The 24,907-nt window shown below is 42.9% G+C and overlaps 2 protein-coding genes across 2 annotated transcripts; both read left to right on the top strand.

The window, feature by feature from the left end:
* The first annotated feature begins 3,335 nt into the window (after positions 1–3,335).
* On the top strand, positions 3,336–6,350 carry LOC129822620 (P2Y purinoceptor 14). The gene is made up of 2 exons (XM_055880987.1): positions 3,336–4,142; positions 4,690–6,350. Exons 1-2 carry the CDS (start codon positions 3,703–3,705, stop codon positions 5,426–5,428), a joined length of 1,179 nt encoding a protein of 392 aa, XP_055736962.1. The 5' UTR covers positions 3,336–3,702; the 3' UTR covers positions 5,429–6,350.
* Positions 6,351–6,748: 398 nt separating this feature from the next.
* Positions 6,749–8,532, top strand: gpr171 (G protein-coupled receptor 171). Its single transcript, XM_055880986.1, has 3 exons — positions 6,749–6,961; positions 7,116–7,524; positions 7,683–8,532. The coding sequence occupies exons 2-3, from the start codon at positions 7,151–7,153 to the stop codon at positions 8,311–8,313; spliced, it is 1,005 nt and encodes a 334-aa protein (XP_055736961.1). The 5' UTR covers positions 6,749–6,961; positions 7,116–7,150; the 3' UTR covers positions 8,314–8,532.
* Positions 8,533–24,907: the final 16,375 nt, after the last annotated feature.

Raw genomic sequence — 24,907 nt, 5'->3', positions numbered from 1 at the left:
AATGTGGAAAAAGTCAAGGTGTCTGTATACTTTCCGAATGCACTGTATACAGTACATTGTTTTGTCACTCAAACCAGAGAACAGTACTGCATCTTGAATGTCTGCTATTTTCAGTGTATATATATATATATATATATATATATATATATATATATATATATATATATATACACATGTATATGGATATTTTGCAGTAAAAAATACAAGTTAAGAAAATTGAAAAATGGTTTAATCACATGGGGGCAGTGTACACACACACACACACACAAACAAATCTCCTCTGTGGTTGTAATAGATAGAGCTACATTTGCATGGCTGGAGGAATGTCTAGAAGAGAGGATGTTTTAGGAAACTAGAGGCGTGAACAACAGGATTCCAGAGTACCAGGCAGCCACCAACTCCTCCGTAGGGCTCTGACGGGCCGCGCCCCTCATTTCATGGTTGTGGTTCCGGAAACGACATGGCCAGTCATTTTTAGCATATACATTTCAACAACATGCTGGTTAACGTTGAATAAAAAAAAAAGTGATATAAGAAGAAAAAAAGTCAAGAGTTGAAGACTGTACATACCGGTGTTGGGTGGAAAAAACGACTTATCCCATACAGCATTGAGGTATGTGTCATCCAGTCACAGAGCAGATGCAAGTCACGTGATCTGCTGTCAGCTGCCGTCATGTGTTCGCTGGCGGATCACGTTGCTTGTATCTGCTCTGTGATTGGACAATACAATTCGCAAGGCTCACTACTTCAACATACGAGCGGTCTTGCAATCTCGGGAGAAAATAGAATGTTGCACAGTAATATCGCTATCGCTAATATTTATTATCACAACGGGTTCCAAGCATTGAGGATCCACTTCCTGGAACTGCTTGTCGGTGCCGTATCATCCTCCTCACTGTCACTAATTTCCCCATTCACCTTTAAGTTGCTGTATAAGGGGAAATAAAAACATATAACCTGCTAGCTTGATCTACCACTGGAGTATTTATGTGGTTCTTACTGAATTAAATGTATTTGTTGGATGTGTGTGAGTGGATGACAACTCCAGGCAGTGCTACAGCTTGTTTGTATCAAACTGCACAGACAAGGGCTGCGTTTCAAACACGTAAAAGACGTGTTTGAAGACGGGATTCCCCCGTCGGTCCAAACAATTAGCCAAGCAAGGGAAGTTGGCAATGTAAGCCCCTCAGCCCTCGTTTGTGATTGAATGTACAATTCTGTTCACGCCGTGGCCTGAAACACCCCATAATTCAATTTGCAATAATTGTACGGACATCCGCTAAGAAAAGTCAGACAAAACTTAAAACCAACATCAATATGGAGAAGTCAACATACAAGTGTAAATAAAAAACAAATGTAAATAAGTTATGCTACTAATGCATATGACGGCACAAACACGTATCGTAAACGTAAGGATGTTTTTGTTTGGTTAGCTTTTGGAAACGTTAGCTAGCGCATAAAACCTTCCCTGACATCATTTCTGATTCACCAGATATTGTCGAATGGCTAGTACTCGATGTCTGCGGATGCATTGTCTTCTAGCCAATATATGAAATACAATCATAATTGACTGTACCACATATAAAACACACACAGCAGCTATGGGTGGTTCCATGATGACTGAAAACACAACTGTGGGACGAACGAGTGACGAATTTCCGGGCAAGGAATTTATTCCTCCCTCACCCATTGCCCTGCAAGTGTCAATTCCTCATACGTCATGATACGTCTTCAGAACTGTCCACTTAATTTGACGGCTGAGGGGAGAGGGTGTGACTTTTACTTGTTTGGAACACAGCCAAGTAGGGAATTCAAGAAGTGATGTTTCTGTGGATGCTCCAGATGACCTTATTACACCATCGGAATGAACTCAATTCAGTGAGGAGAACTGCCACGGGGCAAAAAGGTAAATCATATTTGTCAAGCGACCTCTTGATTTGACTTCCAAATGCAGTATCTGAGACCTGCATTTATAGTATTGAGTGACGACCTATTTAGCTATCACTACATCACTGTTTCTTGACGAGACAAAATATTTACATGCGCCCTCTTCCTCTGTCTCTAGAACACATGCACGCTCACACACATGTACACACCTGCATTCAGACATTCTCACTCTCGCTCTCTTGTCTATGACAAACACACACACACACATTCATACGCATTCACACTAGCTCATACAAATACAGTGACGTTCTTCCTTATGAAAAAGGAAGTTGTAGAGAATATAGAGAACAGGCGGTCCAGCTGACATACTGTACCTTTGGAACAGAAAAAAGGGTAAGGGATATATCCATAACAACATTCTCTATTACATAGTGATAACAATAATTATGCAACAAATTAGTGAACGATTATTTTTTAAAGTAACAGCTTACGAGAGCAATAGTGGAGCAATGAAGATAAGCATATCTATTTCCCTGTCAGTTAATGCGTATTTTACATATCATGCTAGTACTACTTTCATGCATAAGCATGAATAAATGACTTATGGTTTACATATTATTCATAAATTTGTATTTTCAAATGTATACTATTACTTTTATTTAAATGTATACTATTACTTTTATTCAAATGTATAGTATTACTTATAAGCATTTATAATGATTTATTGATGACTACTACAAAGCTTAACCAATATCATTAATTAATAGTTGCAGATTGACAAAGATGCTGTAAGGAAGTGAGGCAGAAGAAAGTTGATATTCGAGGATCTGTATAACAGATAGATAGGAGGGTTGTTCCACGAATAGAGGGACATGTGTCCCTTTGATATTTGAATTAATTTGAACATAGACCACATGGAAAATTCAATAAATATATATATTTTTTTATATGAATAATGACTTGCTAAAGTGGCAAAATGTATAATTTTGACATGCCCCTCTGTGCACCCTCTGCGACTTCTAGGAAGATTTTTAACCACCCTTACACCAGACTTTTTCCAAGTTTTCACCATTATTGTAAAGCCCTAGTTGTGTTATTGCTTTGACAAAGTCATTTCTGAAGATTATTATTTAATTCATGTGATTAGATGAATCACTAAATCACATAAAATAAATAATCTTAAAATGCCTGTCCCTCAATTTAAGGTCAACCTTGTTACGTGAACTGGCCTCCCATTTTAATATGGTGCATCTATTCCTTTTTTTTTTAAATAAAAAGCTGGTTCTCCTCTTTTTGGCCATTTTGTGGTGGAAAACTGAGCACGTCAAGCATAACACGTCAACCCTGTTACCCATAGATAGACGAGCTAGAAATGTTTTAACGATTCCATTTTTTTGGTGAAGCTTGAATTCAATTGCCCCTCCCTGTGGCACACAACAAGCTTCTATTCCCCGTCACAAGGGATTTATGGCTGATTTAAGATGAAATCGTCAAACCTGTTACGGTCAACCCTGTTACTTTATTTGACACTTAATAGGCACTTACTACAGTATATTTTTCATTTAACCTCAAGATGGGAAGATCATGGGAACGATCAAGGCACTTTAGAGATTTTGGGGGGGATATTGTCTGAGTTAGTTCTCTATAAAGAAATCCTGTTGTTTCAAACTTAAAGCAAGCACAGGAATTATCGTTTGATGAGAGAACACCGTGTGCTGCAGATCAACATCATTTCAAACAACAAATATTAGAGACAAAAGCTAACAACAAATCACTCCTCTTTACTCTGCTCTCTATGTATAAACCTGAATACAAATGGATAGCCAGGCTGCATACACAGTGAAAGGAGTGGGAGGAATGGACAGCTATTTCAACACATCCTCTGTACAGACCATGAACTACACTGTGGGGAATGGTTCCGAGTCGGCCTCTTGCGGCTTGATGGAGGTCTCCGCCCACCCATTCTTCACCGTAACCTACTCCCTGATCTTCCTGGTGGGCCTGGTTCTCAACGGCTTCACGGTGCGGGTGTACTTCTGCCGAGCCCAGCGCCACCAATCCAGCGTGACAGTATATCTGCAGAACCTGGCTGCGGCAGACTTCTTACTTAGCCTGTGTCTGCCGCTCCGCATTGCCAACTACGCCACCTACAACTCGACCCTCATGCGCCACGTCTACTGCAACTTTGGAGCCACGGCCTTCTACCTCAACATGTACGCCAGCATCCTCTTCATGGACTACATCGCAGCCAACAGGTATTTATTGATAACTGAAGTGTCCATGTCTGTCAGCCTGTATGCCATGGATTTGGTTGTTCTGTCTGATAGCACAGGCAAGAGGTTCTATAAAGAGGGAAATAGCAGTGGGAAAAATGAATGGAAATGAACCTGCTAGCCAGCATAAATTATTGAGACATTTTCCCATTGTTTACAACAGATACTGTAGGTGTTGTGTATATTTAATCTTTATCCATTTAATTTTCTTGGACTGTAAAGAGAAAAAGTCCAGCTGACCCTATCAAATGCCTTTACCACATCCAGTGACACAACTACAGCAATCTTGTTTGATTTGGATATGTGAATCAAGTTGAATAGTCTTCTTGTGATGCTGCGTGTCATCAGTGCTAGCTACCCTTCAAATGTATCCTTTTTTTTGTTGCACATTTCACATTCAAAAAGGTGCACATTTCACTGACACCATTCAGGTTGGCAGCCATGTTCATGAATACAACATCAGCAAGACTCAGTAATGAGTCGGTTCTCAATTCCTCTCACCCCTGCTAAGTCATCCTACTGCCTACAGGTACCTGAAGATCGTCCGTCCTCTGGAGACCCACACCCTGCAAAGGGTGCGCGCCGCCCGCTACATCTCCATGGCAACCTGGGTCACCCTTCTGGCCTCGTCATCTGCGTACCTGACCGTATCCCTCCTCACCACTTGGGGTGCAGATCTCATCCCCGGGACCATAGGCTGCGACGCCCTCCACAGCACCCAGCTTCAACTGCTCTACAAGATCATCCACAGTTTCTCGGCGGCCATCTTCCTCTTTGTTCTGTTTTCCCTCCTCTTCTTTTACTGGGGCACCATCCTCAGGCTGCGGCAAGCACAGCTGAACCAGCAGAAACATCTTTCCTGTGGATCCGGAAGCAACCTCAGCCGCTCCAAGAGAAACATGCTAGTTCTGGTCACTGTGTTCTGTGTGTGCTTCGTGCCGTACCACCTGGTGCGCCTGCCCTACGCCTTCCTCCGGCCCTTCTTGCACAACTGTTACTGGCATCAGGCCTTCTACTACATGAAGGAGCTGACCGTGCTCCTGTCAGTCCTCAATGCCTGCCTGGACCCACTCATCTACTTCATCTTCTGTAAGTCCTTCAGGGCCCAGCTGGGCATACAGAGGCGTTTTAGTACGTCAATGGAACAGCCAGACAGTACAGCCCCACCGCCAGGAGCTAGGAGAATTAGCCAGGGGAACCTGACCACCCTGCCACGCACCCAGACAAGGACGTCGTTAAGTATGTTGAGACGGGCCAGTGTCATTTAGGACACACCGCACTGCCCTCCTCTGGTACATGTTCTATCTACTGTATCTTGGTCCCGTGTGGCTCAGTTGGTAGAGCATGGCGCTTGCAACGCCAGGGTTGTGGGTTCAATTCCCACGGGGGGACCAGGGTTCAATTCCCACGGGGGGAGCGGGATGAATATGTATGAACTTTCCAATTTGTAAGTCGCTCTGGATAAGAGTGTCTGCTAAATGACTAAAATGTAAAAAATGTAAAATGTCTGTATATATTTTTAAAGCAGCTCTTCTGCACACCTAGAAATTATTAGAACTTTGTATTTGGGGAAAAAAGATGAACTGCCTAGAATGTCAATACTTCTTTTGGAGGCTACAATTTGCTAATTTGATGTCTCTCCTCAATACAGAATGTGAAATGGGTTACCTATGGGCACCCTTTGGTCTAGATAGAACATACATTTGCCTATTTGCCTTGTACAGCTATTTTGCCCTGCTGAGAGCCTAGACCTCAGACTTACATTTTCGTTTAATGATAAACTCAGACGACAGCTTGACCTGACTGACTATATGTGACCTGGGGTTTACCTTAGTGATTTAGACAGAGAAATATGCTGTTTGGCCTTGTTTCTGTCCCCAAACTCTCTATTTAACCTACCTACACACACTCTCTTAATAAATGTCTAGTATTGTTGTTGACAAAAGTACAGTATTAAATCATTGTGCGTTCAATCAATCAAATCATGGTAACATGTACAGCCAGATAAAACACAAGAATTAGTGTATGTGCACTTTGTCTCGTATGTATTTGTAGCAAGCTCCAATAAATGATACACATTAGAAATGAGTACCTGTCCTAATTTCCATGTGTGATCAAAAGCACAGATTAGGGAACAGAAAATGCACTTCCTTATTGAGCACATCTTATTTCTGTACATCAGTTCCTGTAGCAGACCGCAGAATCCCACTGCAGAATTTCATGTCCTCAAAATGTAAAACCTTAAAAGCATAACATAATATAGCTAAAAGCTTTTTGTTTTTGTGTGGTATGAGGAAGGCTTTTACAAGAGGAAGTCCAACATACAGAATGCCAAAACAATATTGTCGCAAATAATAAACCTAAATATAAAATATGCAATTAAAGTGCATCCTCTTTTAAAGCGTTAGATTATATCTCAGTTTCTAATGCTAAAAAGACGTGTCAAATAGGACATTTCAACCAAAAATAGGATTGTTTCAATCGAATGTACAAATGGTGAGATACTGTCAAGCAAACGTATTCCTTGGGTATAGTGGGATAAAAAAAATGTTTTTTTTAAATGGTTAGACTGTTTTTCAAACTACAAATTGGTGAGATTCAGAATGGAAATACTTTGTTGGCTTCCTTCTACCGGTCACTGACTGTCTAGGATATGTAGTCTGGGTGTATACGCCAAAGAAGTTGAACACGAAACTCATAGTGTTCACCACTTCCTGTAATGTCTGATTTTAAACAGACGGTGACGTCAATGACTCAGCTGAAAACCAACAAACAGACACAACGGAAGAGTCACATTTAAAGTAAGGTTCAATTATTTATTTTTTAAACAAGGTTCATAGGTGTTGTACTAAGATCACTGCAGTACCCTTTTTCATATTTTGCTGGCTCGCCTTACTTTTCTAAACTGATGATTTGTATGGCCTAACCACACAGATTTTTTTTGTCTGTCAAAAGGTACATGTTGTGTTAGACTATCTACTCCCCAATTGATGATGACGCTTCCCACAAACTCCACCGATGACACCATCCCTCAGTGCGTCGTCAATGACCAGATGGAGCCTTTCAGCGTGCTCTACACCCTGGTCTTTCTCATCAGCATGGCTGCCAACCTGGTGGCTCTGTGGGTGTTCGTACACAGCTACAATGCCAAGAAGAGCATCAATGTCTACCTGGTCAATCTCCTGACCGCTGATCTCCTGCTCACCCTGGCCCTGCCCTTCAAGTTGGCCAAAGACCTGGGTGTGGCGACCTGGGGCCTCATGGTCTTCCACTGCCAGGTGAGCGCCGTGGTAGTCTACATCAGCATGTATGCGTCCATCTTCTTCCTCACCTTCATCAGCGTTGACTGCTACATACAGATCAGGTATTATTATGGTTTTGAAACTGTCTTTGAACTTATTTTAATGTTGTACTATTGTTAATTATTGTGTAAGGTTTATTAGCATTTTTTTGGTCAAATGTTTTGCTAGAATTAGAGGCACGTTAAACAGTGATTGATTGATTTATTGATTGATTGACCAGCCAGAGCTCCAGACTCTTCCGTATACAGGAAGTGGGCTTCGCCAGGCTGATGTCAGTGGTGGTGTGGCTACTTGTGCTCCTCATCATGGTGCCCAACATGGCCCTGCCCATCCAGGACATCCAAGAGAGGGAATTCCTGAGCTGCTCCAAGCTGAAGCAAGAGGTGGGACTCCACTGGCACGGCCTTGCAGTCTTCCTCTGTACCATCCTGTTCCTCAACGCGTCCACGGCCGTCCTCATCTCCAACGGTCTGGTGCTAAAGAGGCTGCTGGCGAGCAGGAATGACCCTGACCAGTGGTGCCATGCTCGCCGTGCCACCATCAATGTTACGGCGGTGACGGCAGCGTACGTGGTGTGCTTCGTGCCGTACCATGTGGTACGGACGCCCTATACGCTAGCCCAGACTGAGGTCATCACTCCAGACTGCCAGACCAAGAGGCACCTCTTCCTGGCCAAGGAGTCCACATTACTGCTGGTGGTGCTGCACCTCTGCCTGGACCCCGTGCTCTACTACTACTTCTCCAAGGCATTCAGACAGAGGGTCAGGGAGGTGTTCAGGAGTAGGAGGAGCAGGCGGGATTCGAACACCAACCCAACACCTGACCCTGCAGCTGAAGACTTGAAGCTGTAGCCAATAACTGCCAAGGAGTAGGAGAGCGAGAGGGGTTGACAAAGAGAAAGAAACAGAGAGAGAGAAAGAGAGAATGACCATGGCATGAAAAATGTGCCGGCAATGTTTTACCAACCACTTTCCAATAGAGTAGCCTATAGGCCTAGACAAAAATTATTCTTCGCTGTTAGATGTTATGATTGCATTGTTTTATATTTCATTGTTGCATGATCACACTGAATAAAAGTAACAGATGATTGCTTATTTTTTCACAAAATTCCTGCATTTCAACACATTTTGACATAGTGCAGAGAAAAATTTGAAGTTTTATAATGGTATTCTACACATTTTATCATTAGATTTAGAGAAAATGTTTCAGTTTTTAAGCTAATTTCCTGCAATTCTACACTTTTTTGTTATGGGGCAGGATCCCCCCAGTTTTATAGCTCATCTCATGCTTTTGTTCATATTTTGCTAGCACACGGTGTCCCTGACTAGCAAGCTAGCTAGTTAGCTAACACACAATGTTGCTCTAGCCTCTCGGTAGACAGTGTCCTTTGCCCCCACCTGTCTGGCATGGTTTTCTCCGGTATGCAGCAGACGGGAGGTGTGGGCGACACCGTGTACTAACTAACTAAAAGCTAGCACAAAGTGTTGCTAACTAGATAGCTAGTTAGCTAGCATATGGTGTCGCCCCAGCCTCCGGTAGACAGTGTCCTTCGCCACCTGTTTTCGCCAAAGTTCTGTCAACAAAGGTGGGGACAGGTGTTTGGCAGGTGGGAGCGAATGACACAGTCTACTGGTTAATACTTTTATTTCCCTTTAAACCCACATTCAAAAGTGTTACAAGCATGAAGATGTCGTGCTTGATGGGAGGCATTCATGCAGGAACCAATTGGATGCTCAAGGGAGGCATTCCTGCAGATGCAGTAAGGGAGCCTTTCAGGAACTCTCCGATTTGCAGACTGCAGTTGCACACTATTGGTTAAGTAACCTGGCCCTGCTTTTGTGCAGTGTGTCATGTGGTCAAATTAACTTTCATCAATCAAAAAAATCAAGCGTAATCAACTTGACATTCATGACTCTGCTTGAAGAACACATGAGAACATGTCTGGAGAAGTATTGGCAGGGGTGGTAGCAGAGAGAAACTGCAATTCGATTGAAGGGGAATGGACAAACAATCAAACTTTACTCGGTGTGATGGCAGCTGTGCTGTAACTGGGTCAGAGATGGTAGGAGACAGTGACTGAGAAGAAAGCATAGCAAGTACGAGCATAGCGGACAAATAAAAAGGGAGAGAAGGAAAAAATTTAAACAAAGCGGGAGAGAAAGGGAGTTGGGTTTTGAAGGGGAGCAAGAAGTCTATGCAGGATATGAAGAAAAGGATGATTGAGGAAAGCAACAGAGTTTCCAACGTCAGAGGCAGTTCAGTGGTAGAGAGTGCCGAGGAGGAAGGGCAAGATAAGTTGCGAGGGGAACATGGAGGTCAGGAGGAGCATATAAAGTGATTCTGAAGTTTAGGGAGGAAGGGGGAGTTGGGGCAATGAGTCCGATAAGGTTGACGGCTGTGATAAAAGAGTTGATTGGGGAAGTTGTCAATACAAAAGGGTTAAGAGATGGGAGCTTGTTGGTGTTCTGCAAAGACATGGGGCGGAGGCAAAAAGCTCAGAGTGAAGCAAATAGGGAACTGTGAGGTGGTGTGGAGCAGCTGGACTGATCAAGCATTGGGGTGATAACAGGAGTGCCTGTGAGTGTTAGCACTAAAGAGGTAAGTGACAATTTGAGAGGAAGCGTTCCAGTGAATGTTCAAAGATGGCAAGCAACAAGGGATGAAGTGAGGGTAGATAGCCCGTCTATTCTGTTACATTTCACGGACAGGATACTGCCAAATAAAGTAACCACAGGATATATGAGTTATTATGTGAGGGCTCATGTACCCAAGCCTTTAAGATGGTTCTAACTGTCAGAGGTTTGGGCATGTGGCAACAGCCTGTAAAGAGAGAAAGAGGTGTGCCAGGTGTGGAGAGGAGCATGAGTATGGGAAGTGTGGGGAGGGTGTACAACCAAAGTGCTGCAGCTGTGGGGGTGCTCATAGTGTGGTGTATGGTGGGTGTGAGGCAATGAAGCAGGCATTGGAGGTGCAACAAGTGAGAGAAGGGTGTCATATGGTGAGGCGGTGAGGGAGCTCCAGGTCCAGAGAGATACAGGTTCAAGGAAGAGATGGGTTGGAGCATCTAGACCAGGGATAACGGGGCAGGTGGGCAGAGATATCGTGTACAGTTGAAGTCGGAAGTTAAATGTACATACACCTTAGGCAAATACTTTTAAACTCAGTTTTTCACAATTCCTGACAATTAATCGCAGTAACAATTCCCTGTCTTAGGTCAATTAGGATCACCACTTTATTTTAAGAATGTGAAATGTCAGAAGAATAGCAGAGAGAATGATTTATTTCAGCTTTTATTTATTTCATCACATTCAGGGTGGGTCAGAAGTTTACATACACTCAATTAGTATATGGTAGCATTGCCTTTAAATGGTTTAACTTGGGTCAAACATTTTGGGTAGACTTCCACAAGCTTCCCACAACAAGTTGGGTGAATTTTGGCCCATTCCTCCTGACAGAGCTGGTGTAACTGAGTCAGGTTTGTAAGGCCTCCTTGCTCACACACACTTTTTCAGTTCTGCCCACACATGTTCTATAGGATTGAGGTCAGGGCTTTGTGATGGCCACTTCAATACCTTGACTTTATTGTCCTTAAGCCATTTTGCCACAACTTTGGAAGTATGCTTGGGGTCATTGTCCATTTGGAAGACCCATTTGCGACCAAGCTTTAACTTCCTGACTGATGTCTTGAGATGTTGCTTCAATATATCCACATCATTTTCCTCCCTCATGATGCCATCCATTTTGTTTAGTGCACCAGTCCCTCCTGCAGCAAAGCACCCCCAAATCATGATGCTGCCACCCCCGTGCTTCACGGTTGGGATGGTGTTCTTCGGCTTGCAAGCCTCCCCCTTTTTCCTCCAAACATAACGATGGTCATTATGGCCAAACAGTTCTATTTTTTGTTTCATCAGACCAAAAAGTACGATCTTTGTCCCCATGTGCAGTTGTAAATCGTAGTCTGACTTTTTATGGCGGTTTTGGAGCAGTGGCTTCTTCCTTGCTAAGCAGCCTTTCAGGTTATGTCGATATAGGACACGTTTTACTGTGGATATAGATACTTTTGTACCGGTTTGCTCCAGCATCTTCACAAGGTCCTTTGCTGTTGTTCTGGGATTGATTTACACTTTTCGCAGCATTGTACTTTCATCTCTAGGAGACAGAACGTGTCTCCTTCCTGAGCAGTAATGACGGCTTCGTGGTTCCATGGTGTTTATACTTGCGTACTATTGTTTGTACAGATAAACAGACATTTGTACAGACATTTGGAAATTGCTCCCAAGAATGAACCAGACTTGTGGAGGTCTAATATTTTTTTGCTTTGTCTTGGATTATTTCGTTTGATTTTCCCATGATGTCAACCAAAGAAGCACTGAGTTTGAAGGTAGGCCTTGAAATACATCCACAGGTACACCTCCAACTGACTCAAATGATGTCAATTAGCCTATCAGAAGCTTCTAAATCCATGACATAATTTTCTGGAATTTTCCAAGCTATTTAAAGGCAGTCAATTTAGTGTATGTAAACTTCTGACCCACTGGAATTGTGATACAGTGAATTATAGGTGAAATAATCTGTCTGTAAACAATTGTTGGAAAAATTACATTTGTCATGCACAAAGTAGATGTCCTAACCGACTTGCCAAAACTATAGTTTGTTGAAACCTGTTGAGGACAGAGGGCGCTGTTTTCACTTTGGGGGAAAATCGTGCCCAATTTAAACGGCCTCGTACTCAATTCTTGCTCGTACAATATGCATATTACTATTACTATTGGATAGAAAACACTCTCTAGTTTCTAAAACCGTTTGAATTATATCTGTGAGTAAAACAGAACTCATTTGGCACAAACTTCCTGACCAGGAAGTGGAAAATCTGAAATCGATGCTCTGTTCTAGGTCCTGCCTATAAATGGGCATGATACGTATTAGTATACATGCACCTTCCCCTGGATGTCAAGAGGCAGTGAGAGAAGAAATTGAGTGTTTATCTTGGTCTGAGATGGAATAAATCCTCTTGGAATGACGTGTCACCCATTTCCTGTTTTCAGGAAGGTGCAAGAAGGAACCGGGGATTGCCTTTTGAAAAGCTGTCGTTATAGGCGACTACTATCTCCGACTTTGATTTTATTTGATACATGTGACAATATCATCGTAAAGTATGTTTTTTCAATATAGTTTTATCAGATTATTGAAATTTTTTCGGGAGTTTTGCCGTGTTCCGTTCTCTTCCGTTTGTTGACATGGAGAGATTCGCGCCACTTGGCAAGTGTACTTGCTAAATCAAGAGGGAAAAAGGCCGTTCTAAATCCAAACAACGATTGTTCCCGACAAAGGACCCCTTGTACAACATTCTGATGAAAGATCAGCAAAAGTAGGACCCATTTTATGATGCTATTTCATATATCTGTCGAACATGTGAACTAGTCGTTTGCGCCCAGCTTTTGGGTACTCTCTCGCCATACCTAAGCTGTATGTCGTAATGAAGTTATTTTTTAGAATTCTAACACAGCGATTGCATTAAGAACTAGTGTATCTATCATTTCCTATACAACATGTATTTTTTAGTTATGTTTATGAATAGCTATTTGGTCAGAATATGTGTGTCAGAAAAAGTGTCAGAAAAATATCCGGACGTTGTGGGAAAAAGTAGCTACGTTAGCACAATGTATAACCACTGAGTTCAGCTCTAAATATGCACATTTTCGAACAAAACATAAGTGTATGTATAACCTGATGTTATAGGACTGTCATCTGATGAAGCATATCAAGGTTAGTCAAATTATATATCTTTTGCTGATTTGTTACGATCGCTAACTTTTGCTGCTGGGAAATGGCTTGTGTTTCTGGCTATTGTGGTAAGCTAATGTGACGCTATATTGTGTTTTCGCTGTAAAACACTTAAGAAATCGGAAATATTGTCTGGAATCACAAGATGCCTGTCTTTTATTTGCTGTACACTATGTATTTTTCAGAAATGTTTTATGATGAGTATTTAGGGATTTGACGTTGGTGTCTGTAATTATTCTGTCTGCTTTCGGTGCAATTTCTGATTGTAGCTGCAATGTAAACTATGATTTATACCTGAAATATGCACATTTTTCGAACAAAACATAGATTTATTGAATAACATGTTATAAGACTGTCATCTGATGAAGTTGTTTGTTGGTTAGTTTGGTTGGTTCTTGGTTAGTTAGGTTGGCTTTGTGCATGCTACCTGTGCTGTGAAAAATGTCTGTCCTTTTTTGTATTTGGTGGTGAGCTAACATAAATATACGTGCTGTTTTCGCTGTAAAACATTTTTTTTTAATCGGACATGTTGGCTGGATTCACAAGATGTGTACCTTTCATTTGCTGTATTGGACTTGTTAACCTGTCTAGCCCCAACGTTCCACTAGCGGAACTCCTCCCACATTCCACTGAAAAGGCAGAGCGCGAAATTCAAAAAATATTTTTTTGAAATATTTAACTTTCACACATTAACAAGTCCAATACAGCAAATGAAAGATACACATCTTGTGAATCCAGTCAACATGTCCGATTTTTAAAATGTTTTACAGCGAAAACAGTCCATAGCATCAATGCCTTCCTCTTGCAGGAACTGCTGACACACTCCAGTCACATGAGGTCTAGCATTGTCTTGCATTAGGAGGAACCCAGGGCCAACCGCACCAGAATATGGTCTCACAAGGGGTCTGAGGATCTCATCTCGGTACCTAATGGCAGTCAGGCTACCTCTGGCGAGCACATGGAGGGCTGTGCGGCACCCCCAAAGAAAAGCCACCCCACACCACGACTGACCCACCGCCAAACCAGTCATGCTGGAGGATGTTGCAGGCAACAGAACGTTCTCCACGGCGTCTCCAGACTCTGTCACGTCTGTCACATGTGCTCAGTGTGAACCTGCTTTCATCTATGAAGGGCACAGGGCGCCAGTGGCGAATTTGCCAATCTCGGTGTTCTCTGGCAAATGCCAAACGTCCTGCACGGTGTTGGGCTGTAAGCACAACCCCCACCTGTGGACGTCGGGCCCTCATACCACCCTCATGGAGTCTGTTTCTGACCGTTTGAGCAGACACATGCACATTTGTGGCCTGCTGGAGGTCATTTTGCAGGGCTCTGGCAGTGCTCCTCCTGCTCCTCCTTGCACAAAGGCGGAGGTAGCGGTCCTGCTGCTGGGTTGTTGCCCTCCTACGGCCTCCTCCACGTCTCCTGATGTACTGGCCTGTCTCCTGGTAGCGCCTCCATGCTCTGGACACTACGCTGACAGACACAGCAAACCTTCTTGCCACAACTCGCATTGATGTGCCATCCTGGATGAGCTGCACTACCTCAGCCACTTGTGTGGGTTGTAGACTCCGTCTCATGCTACCACTAGAGTGAAAGCACCGCCAGCATTCAAAAGTGACCAAAACATCAGCCAGGAAGCATAGGAACTGAGAAGTGGTCTGTGGTCACCACCTGCAGAACCACTCCTTTATTGGGGGTGTCTTGCTAATTGCCTATAATTTCCACCTGTTGTCTATTCCATTTGCACAACAGCATGTGAAATTTGTTGTCAATCAGTGTTGCTTCCTAAGTGGACAGTTTGATTTCACAGAAGTGTGATTGACTTGGAGTTACATTGTGTTGTTTAAGTGTTCCCTTTATTTTTTGGAGCAGTGTATATTATATATAAAATACTTATTTTGAGGTTAAAATTGGCTAACTAAAAATGTGATTTCCCTACTCAATACAGAATATGAAATTGGTTACCAATGGGCACCCTTTGGTCTAGATAGAACATACATTTGCCTATTTGCCCTGCTGAGAGCTTAGACCTCAGACGTAATTTTCCCCATAATAACAAACTCAGAGCACAGCTTGACCTGACTATATGCAACCTTAGTGATTTAGACAGAGAAATATACTGCTTGGCCTTGTTTCTGTCCCCAAACTCTCTATTCAACCTACCTGCACACTCATTGTCCTCTTAGTCAATGGCTATAGTATTGTCGTTGACAAAAGCACAGTATTAATCATTGTGCATTCAATCAATCAAATCCTGGCTACATGTACAGCCAGACAAAAACCCCAGGGGTTAGTGTCTGTGCACTTCATGTCTTATGTATTTGTAGCAAGCTCCAATAAATGATACACATTGGAAATGAGTACCTGTCCTATTTTCCATGTGTGATCAAAAGCACAGATTAGGGAACAGGTAATGACACTTCTCTATTGAGCACATCAGTTCCTGTTATTTCTGTGCATCAGTTCACATCTTATTTCTGTACATCAGTTCACATCTTATTTCGGTGCATCCGTTCCTGTAGCAGACAGCAGACCACCGAAACCCACCACAGACTTTCATGTCCTCAAAATGTAAAACCTTAAAAGCATAACAAAATAGAATTGATATGTAGCTAAAAGCTTTTGTTTTTGTGTGGTATGAAGAAGGCTTTTGCAAGAGGAAGTCCAACATACAGAATGCCAAAACAATATTGTAGCAAATAGTAACACCTAAATATAAAATATGCAATTAAAGTGCATCCTCTTTTAAAGCGTTAGATTATATCTCAGTTTCTAATGCTAAATAGACCTGTCAAATAGGACATTTCAACCAAAAATAGGACTTGTTTCAATCGAATGTACAAATGGTGAGATACTGTCAAGGAAACGTATTCCTTAGGTACAGTGAGATAAACATAAATAAAGGGTTAGACTGTTTTTCAAACTACAAAATGGTGAGATTCAGAATGGAAATCTTGTATGGCTTCCTTCTACCGGTCACTGACTGTCTAGGATGTGTCATCTGGGCATTTACGCTAAAGAATTTGAACATGAAACTCAGTGTTCACCACTTCCTGTAATGTCATTTTAAACAGACAGTGACTTTGGTGTCTCAGCTGAAAACAAACAAACAGACACAACGGAAGAGTGACATTTAAAGTAAGGTGCAAATTATATATATTTTTAAACAAGGTTCATAGGTGTAGTACTAAGATCACTGCAGTCCACTTTTTTATGTTTTGCTGGCTGGCCTCAGTTTTCTAAACTTTGTATGACCTAACCACATGGGCATGTTTTTGTTGTCAGTCATAGGTGCATGTTGTGTTAGACTATCTACTCCCCAATTGATAATGACGCTTCCCACAAACTCCACCGATGACACCCTCCCTCAGTGCGTTGTCAATGAGCAAATCAAATGTTATTTGTCACATGAGCCGAAAACTGGGAAATGTTCTTGCTACTTACAACCTCATGCTAATTGCATTAGCCCACGTTAGCTAAACCGTCCTGTGTGGGCCCCACCGATCCTGTAGACCTTACTGTGAAATGCTTACTTACAAGCCCTTAGGATTAGACCCTTTTTTTCAATTTTTCGCCTAAAATGACGTACCCAAATCTAACTGCCTGTAGCTCAGGACCTGAAGCAAGGATATGCATATTCTTGATACCATTTGAAAAGGAAACACTTTGAAGTTTGTGGAAATGTGAAATTAATATAGGAGAATATAACACATTATGTCTGGTAAAAGCTAATACTAAGAAAAAACCATGCGTTTAATTATTTTTTTGTATCATCATCTTTGAAATGCAAGAGAAAGGCCATAATGTTTCCAGCCCAGGCGCAATTTAGATTTTGGACACTAAATGGCTGCAGTGTATGTGTAACAACTCTACAACTGTAGAGGTTAACCAACAATGCAATTCAAGAAATAGAGTTAAGAAGATATTTACTAAATAAACGGAAAACCCCCCCCCAAAAAAACAATAACGAGGCAATATATATATATATAGGGACTACCAATACTGAGTCAATGTGCGGGGTTACAGGTTAGTCGAGGTAATTTGTACAGTCGTGGCCAAAAGTTTTGAGAATGACACAAATATTAATTTTCAAAGTCTGCTGCCTCAGTTTGTATGATGGCAATTTGCATATACTCCAGAATGTTATGAAGAGTGATCAGATGAATTGCAATAAATTGCAAAGTCCCTCTTTGCCATGCAAATGAACTGAATCCCCCCAAAAAACATTTCCAATGCATTTCAGCCTTGCCACAAAAGGACCAGCTGACATCATGTCAGTGATTCTCTCGTTAACACAGCTGTGAGTGTTGACGAGGACAAGGCTGGAGATCACTGTCATGCTGATTGAGTTCGAATAACAGACTGGAAGCTTCAAAAGGAGGGTGGTGCTTGGAATCATTGTTCTTCTTCTGTCAACCACGGTTACCTGCAAGGAAACACGTGCCGTCATCATTGCTTTGCACAAAAAGGGCTTCACAGGCAAGGGTATTGCTGCCAGTAAGATTGCACCTGAATCAACCATTTATCGAATCATCAAGAACTTCAAGGAGAGCGGTTCAATTGTTGTGAAGAAGGCTTCAGGGCGCTCAAGAAAGTCCATCAAGCTCCAGGACCGTCTCCTAAATTCAATTCAGCTGCGGGATCGTGGCACCACCAGTACAGAGCTTGCTCAGGAATGGCAGCAGGCAGGTGTGAGTGCATCTGCACGCACAGTGAGGCGAAGACTTTTGGAGGATGGCCTGCTGTCAAGAAGGGCAGCAAAGAAGCCACTTCTCTCCAGGAAAAACATCAGGGACAGACTGATATTCTGCCAAAGGTACAGGGATTGGACTGCTGAGGACTGGGGTAAAGTCATTTTCTCTGATGAATCCCTTTTCCGATTGTTTGGGGCATCCGTAAAAACGCTTGTCCGGAGAAGACAAGGTGAGCGCTACCATCAGTCCTGTGTCATGCCAACAGTAAAGCATCTTGAGACCAAGATGGGATGGGCTCACTCACAATTTTGGTGGGCTCACTCACAATTTTGCCTCGCATTCTCCGAGAGCAACTTCTCCCAACCATCCAGGAACAGTTTGGTGACGAACAATGCCTTTTCCAGCATGATGGGGCACCTTGCCATAAGGCAAAACGGATAACTAAGTGGCTCGGGGAACAAAACATTGATATTTTGGGTCCATGGCCAGGAAATTCCCCAGACCTTAATCCCATTGAGAACTTGTGGTCAATCCTCAAGAGGCGGGTGGACAAACAAAAACCCACAAATTCTGACAAACTCCAAGCATTGATTATGCAAGAATGGGCTAACATCAGTCAGGATGTGGCCCAGAAGTTAATTGACAGCATGCCAGGGCAGAGGTCTTGAAAAAGAAGGGTCAACACTGCAAATATTGACTCTTTGCATCAACTTCATGCAATTGCCAATAAAAGCCTTTTACACTTATGAAATGCTTGTAATTATATTTCAGTATTCCATAGTAACATCTGACAAAAATATCTAAAGACACTGAAGCAGCAAACTTTGTGGAAATTAATATTTGTGTCATTCTCCACTGTACATGTAGGTAGGGTTAAAGTGACTATGCATAGATAATAAACAGCGAGTAGCAGCAGTGCAAAAACAAAGGGGGGGAGGGGGGTGTATCAATGCAAATAGTCCAGGTGGCCATTTGATAAATTGTTCAGCATTCTTATGGCTTGGGGGTAGAAGCTGTTAAGGAGCCTTTTGGTCCTTGACTTGGCCCTCCAATACCGCTTGCCGTGTGGTAGCAGAGAGAACAGTCTATGACTTGGGTGACTGGAGTCATGACATTTTCTTGGGCCTTCCTCTGACACGCCTAGTATATACACTATCGTTCAAAAGTTTAGGGTCACTTAGAAATGTCCTTGTTTTTGAAAGAAGACATTGTTAATGTTGTAAATAACTATTGTAGTTGGAAACGGCTGATTTTTAATGGAATATCTAGAATATCATAGGCGTATATCATAGGCGTACAGAGGAATATCATAGGCGTACAGAGGCCCATCATCAGCAACCATCACTACTGTGTTCCAATGGCACATTGTGTTAGCAAATCCAAGTTTATAATTTTATATCTCTCAGAGTCAAGCAAATGTTCAAGGGAGAGATGGGTAGGCGCATCTAGACCGGGGATAACGGGGCAGGTGGGCGGGGATACGACATGGGAAGAGGTTTGAGATTACCTCAATGTATTACTGGATGTTAGTTATGGTGGTAATACTACAATGGCATGGAATGCTCGAAGCTTGTTGGCTAATCGGCAGTAGTTCCAGCAGTTTGTTGTGGATAAGCCAGCTAAGCCGACTTCAGAGTTTATCGTACAGGTTATGTAGTGGTTCGTAATGGACAGAGATGTAGGGGGGGGGGTGCCACCTTCATAAAGCAAGGACTGCCTTACAAGATGCTAGGCAAAGGCATTGAACAGGAACATGTGGTGGTGGAGATGTGGCTGAGAGGGGTTCTAGTGAACTACTATAATCCTTATCAGATATTGGACCTGGAAGTGCTGGAGAGGGTGGAGGGCCAGGATAGAAGTAAGGTAATGTGGTGTGGGGATTTTAATGCCCACAACACACTCTGGGGAGGTAAACTAATAGATGGAAATAGCCAAGTGATGTAAAATCTGATTTAAATGAAAGATCAAGATTGATGTAGCCACAGGGAAAGAGTCTACGTTGGACCTCACTCTGGTATCTAGTGCAACGGCAGGAATCTGTGTGTGGGAGGTATGGGAGGAGTCGACAGTAGGGAGTGATCCTTATCCCGGAGGGAGGAGGTGTCAGTGGATGGAGTAGGCAGGTTGGTGTTTGGAAGGGCAAAGTGGAACCAGTTTCAGGAGCTGATGAGTGAGCAGGTGTTGACTCGTGGATATAAGAGGGTATGTGGATACTATGAATAACTGGGTGAGAACAGCTTTAGTGGGGGCAGCTACTGAGGATATACCTAAGAGTTCAGGCAGGAGGAGGAGGAAAGCAGTCTGATGGTGGACGGAGGAGTGTGGGGCAATGGTGAGTAGGAACAGGATATTTAGAGTGCTGAAAAGGACGCATAACTTCCAACATCTGATTCAGTATAAGCACACCCAGGCCCTGGTGAGGAGAACTAAGAGGTCATGTTGGCGTTGGTGCTGTGACACCATTGGGAGGGCGACACCTGTGTGAGAGGTTTGGGGGATGATTAAGAGGATGAGTGGGGTCAGAAGGGAGTGGGACTATCCAGTGTTGACGAGTGAGGAGGATATGGTAGTAACAGATGAGGAGAAGGCAGAGATGATGGCCAAAGCATTTTTCCAAGTGCATAGCTCGGTAAATTTGTCAGAGGGGCAGAGAGAGAACGAGGAGGGAGAACCCTGGAGTGCTGGATAGGAGGGAGGATGTAAACTACGCGTTGAATGCACCATTTATCATGGGAGAGATGAAAAGGGTAATAGGCAAGGCTGGGTTAACTTAATCTGAGAAAGATGAGGTGTGCTATGTTATGTTGGCCCATCTTAGTAACGAGGCACTGGATAATGTATTGGTGTTGTACAACAGAGTGTGGGAGGAAGGGAAACTACCAGGCAGCTGGAAGAAGGCAGTAGTGGTACCAATCTGGAAGCCAGAGAACGACCCAAAGAGGCCAACAAGCTATTGGCCAATAGCTTTAACATCACATGCATGTAAGATTATGGAACATATTACTACAGAGCGACTTACTTATTTCCTGGAGAGCAGGGGGTTAGTATCGCCACATCAGGGGCTCAGAGGCTCCCGAGTGGTGCAGCATTCTAAGGCACTGCATCTCAGTGCTAGAGGCGTCACGACAGACCCTGGTTCCAGGCTGTATCACAACCGGCCATGATTGGGAGTCCCATAGGGCGGTGCACAATTGGCCCAGCGTCGTCTGGGTTTGGCCGGGGTAGGCCGTCATTGTAAATAAGAATTTGTTCTTAACTGACTTACCTAGTTAAATAGGTTAAATAAAAAATTAAGAAATTATCAATAAAATCAGAGTGGGTTCAGGAAGGGGAAGGGAACTATGGACCCAGGAGCAACGTACAACTGGATAAAGGACTTCCTGTTTGGAAGGTCTATCCAGGTGAGGGTGGGGAAGTCTCTGTCAGGCAGCTACCTAGTGGATAACGGTACACCGCAGGGGAGTGTGATTAGTCCTCGGTTGTTCTCAATCATGATCAATAAGGTTTACTCTCAGGTACGGACGGATATTGGGAGGTCATTATTTGCAGATGATGGGGTCATGGAAGAGGGGAAGAAATGTGCCATACATACTGTAGTCAGGAAAGTACAGGAAGCAATTGATGTGGTAGAGCGGTAGGCATTAATGTGGGGATTCAGGTTCTCTGTAGAGAAAACTCTGACAGTGTTCTTTACCAGGAGGAAGGTGGGAGATGAGGTACGATTTAAGTTATATGGGATAAACTTGGAGAGGGTGGGGGCCCTCAGGTTCCTCGTGGTGTACTTTGACATTAGGCTGACCTGGGCAAAACAGTTTGAGAGAGTGGTGGGAAAGTGTAAGGTGCTAAATAAGATAAACTGTCTTACGGGGAAGGAGTGTGGAGCTGGGCGTTCCTCATCGAGGGCCATGTATGTTGCATTGATCCGATCTTTAATAGACTATGGCAGTATAGCGTATGGTCCGGCAGCCCTATGGTAGAAAAATTACAAGATTATGTTATAATACTCTTTATGCTTCGAATAGCTTTGATGATTACTCTATCTTCTGTGTGAGTGTGACTGCATTCCATAGAATGAGTTGGTGTTTGTAACCTGAGATTGCCAGTTCTACCTCTCCAGGCTATTAATTATTGGGTCAACCTACAGTGACATGGGGTGTCTCATCCTGTGAAAGGGATTTTACAGGCATGCTGGGAACATGAGCGAGGACAGAACACGAGCTTTGGGTGGGTGAGTCATACCCAGATGAGAGAGATGGGACTGTATGGAAGGGAGTTTAGTCCAACGGTAGCTATTCCTGTGAATCCACCATGGCTGCTCCCGCCTCCAGTAGTCTAGCGGTGTTGGGGAGATTATGGAAAGATAGAGAGGGTGTTGATCCATCGGATTTGTTTAATAGACGTCTGGATACTGTATGTCAGGATTCTGTGGCCATTTGCACAGATGGTTCAAAAGATCCAAGGACAGGACATACTGGGTCAGCATTTGCAGTGCAGGAATGTGGGGTGGCAGTCAAGAAATGTATTACGGATCATCTGGCTGTATATACGTCGGAGCGGATGGCCATACTGTTGGCCTTGCAGTGGGTGGAGGAAGTCAAGTCATACATAGTAGTTATTTGCTCTAATTCAAGTGCAGTGTTGAGTCTGCAGTCCAATTGCAGGGGTAGACAGGTGGGTATACAGACAAGCTTAATCTGGGTCCCAGCCCATTTAGGTGTGAAGGGGAATGAGGCAGTTGATGTTCTGGCTAAACAAGCACTTGATAGTGGGGTTGTTGATGTTGTAGTGTCAATGAGCAAGCCAGATTGAAAAAGCCTGATATGGACAGTGGTGGTGCAGAGATGGCAGGAGCAGTGGAATAGAGATACTAAGGGCAGGCAGAGCCCCACCGGTTTTGAGACCCACATCTTTAGCAAAAAAAAAATCTATATATTTAAATATTGCAGGGGTTTGCATGTTATTTTGGCATTAATACGTGTCACATCAGTTTGCAAACAATGTAAAAAAAAATGTAAAAAAAATCTAAGATGGTGTAGCAGTCAGACATGTGTTTGTCTTGTTCCATGTAAATAGTTGGTTTCGTCACTTTTTTCATATATATTTTTTATCTCACTTTCCACCTATGATCTAAATATACTTTCCTGCAACCCGCCTTACCCAATGTGGTACGGATCTGCTATTTTTATACGTTATAACTGGAACCTCCATCAGGAACTAGCCAGCTAACTAGCTACTAGCTAGTAGTCACTGTTAGCCACGGCTAGCGGTCTTCACCTTTAGCTCGGACAACAGCCAGCTTTAGCTCGGTCAATAACTGCCAGTCTACACAGCGCGATATCAACCCAGAGCATATCGGACTGCTTTTCTCCACCACATCACTGGATTCCTGGCGCAAACTCTGGGCCATTACACCAGATCATCGCAGCTAGCTAGCTGCAACCCAGTGGCTACTGCTGGCTAACGCCTCTGTCCCGAAGCAAGCACCAGTTAGCCTTGAGCTAACCTCGAGCTAGGTCCATCTCCCGGCTAGCCGAAGAGGTATACCTGCTAACTAATTTATGGGCTACAATACCTCTTTTGCCAATTGGCCCGGACCCTTTATTGCCGACACGGAGCCCCGCCGATCCATCACAACTGGTCGATGTGATCGTCCGATGTGGTTTCAGACTTTTCCGTTGTGATGTTGCCGAAGAGCCATCTGCTAGCCCCGGCCTGCTAGCATTCTGAATGCCGTGCTTCCCGCTCGCCTAGCATAGTAGCGCCTACCGAACGGCTCCCTGACTCACCTATTGCTGCTCATTGGACCCTATGATCACTCGGTTACACATGCATTTCTCTAATGTCAACATGCCTTGTCTTCTGCTGTTTCGTTTAGTTATTGTTTTATTTCACTTTAGATTTTATTTCACCACGAGCAATACCTGTCAAACTGAGACATTTCTCACAAAACACAGGGATGTTGATTCGCACAGGACTAGTATTATCGGATGACTTTGGATTTGCCAACAGTAGGTTATTCTGGGCAGGGGCGCAACTTTCACTGGGGAAAGGGGGACATGTCTCCCCCCACATTCTGAAATATCATTTTTGCCCCCTCAGTTTTATCATTGGAATGTGATACAAAAATAGGCACGGGTGTGCTTTAGGACCATGCGGAGGCCTCCGAACGGTCGAGTAGGCTGTTTGAAGTGTTTATCTGACTGGATAAAATATATGGATAAAATATATACAGTAGCAATCAAAAGTATGGACACACATACTCATTCCAGGGTTTTTCTTTATTTTTTACTATATTGTAGAATAATAGAGAAGACAACAAACTATGAAACAACACATATGGAATCATGTATTAACCCAAAAAGTGATATATCAAAATATATTTAATATTTGAGATTCTTCAAAGTAGCCACCCTTTGCCTTGATGACAGCTGACACTTGGCAGTGTGCAATTGAATTTACCACAGGTGGACTTCAATCAAGTTTTAGAAACATCTCAAGGATGATCAATGGAAACAGGATGCACCGGAGCTCAATTTTGAGTCTCATAGCAAAGGGTCTGAATATATAAATAAGGTATTTTTTGTATATATTTATAAAAATGTCTATACCTGTCTTCGCTTTGTCCTTATGGGGTATTGTGTTTAGACTGATGAGGATTTTTATTTATTTATTATTTATTTAATACATTTTATAATGAAGCTGTCACGTAACAAAATGTGGAAAAATAATATAGACTTAATAAATATCGACTGAATACTTTCCAAATATATATATATATATATATATATATATATATATAATGTCCCCCCACTTCTAAAACCAAAGTTGCGCCTCTGGGTTGAATTGTTGTAAACGTGTAACAACTACTGACATGGCAGAATCGGACTGGATTAAAATGACACATGTGGTCTTCTGTGCTCGTGGACATAATTACATTACCCGACCTCCCCCAGTAAAACCAATATTG

The sequence above is a fragment of the Salvelinus fontinalis genome, chromosome 24 (assembly GCF_029448725.1).
Source record: "Salvelinus fontinalis isolate EN_2023a chromosome 24, ASM2944872v1, whole genome shotgun sequence".
Classification (NCBI taxonomy): domain Eukaryota; kingdom Metazoa; phylum Chordata; class Actinopteri; order Salmoniformes; family Salmonidae; genus Salvelinus; species Salvelinus fontinalis.
The sequence above is the reverse complement of the archived record's forward strand: the minus strand, read 5'-3'. Positions and strand labels throughout refer to the sequence as shown.

Bases quoted from the DNA above. Each gene is read 5' to 3' on its own strand.
- gpr171 (XM_055880986.1), top strand. From the start codon at position 7,151: ATGATGACGCTTCCCACAAACTCCACCGATGACACCATCCCTCAGTGC. The intron at 7,525-7,682 runs GTATTATTATGG...TTGATTGACCAG, and splicing joins GACTGCTACATACAGATCAG to CCAGAGCTCCAGACTCTTCC.
- LOC129822620 (XM_055880987.1), top strand. From the start codon at position 3,703: ATGGATAGCCAGGCTGCATACACAGTGAAAGGAGTGGGAGGAATGGAC. The intron at 4,143-4,689 runs GTATTTATTGAT...TACTGCCTACAG, and splicing joins GACTACATCGCAGCCAACAG to GTACCTGAAGATCGTCCGTC.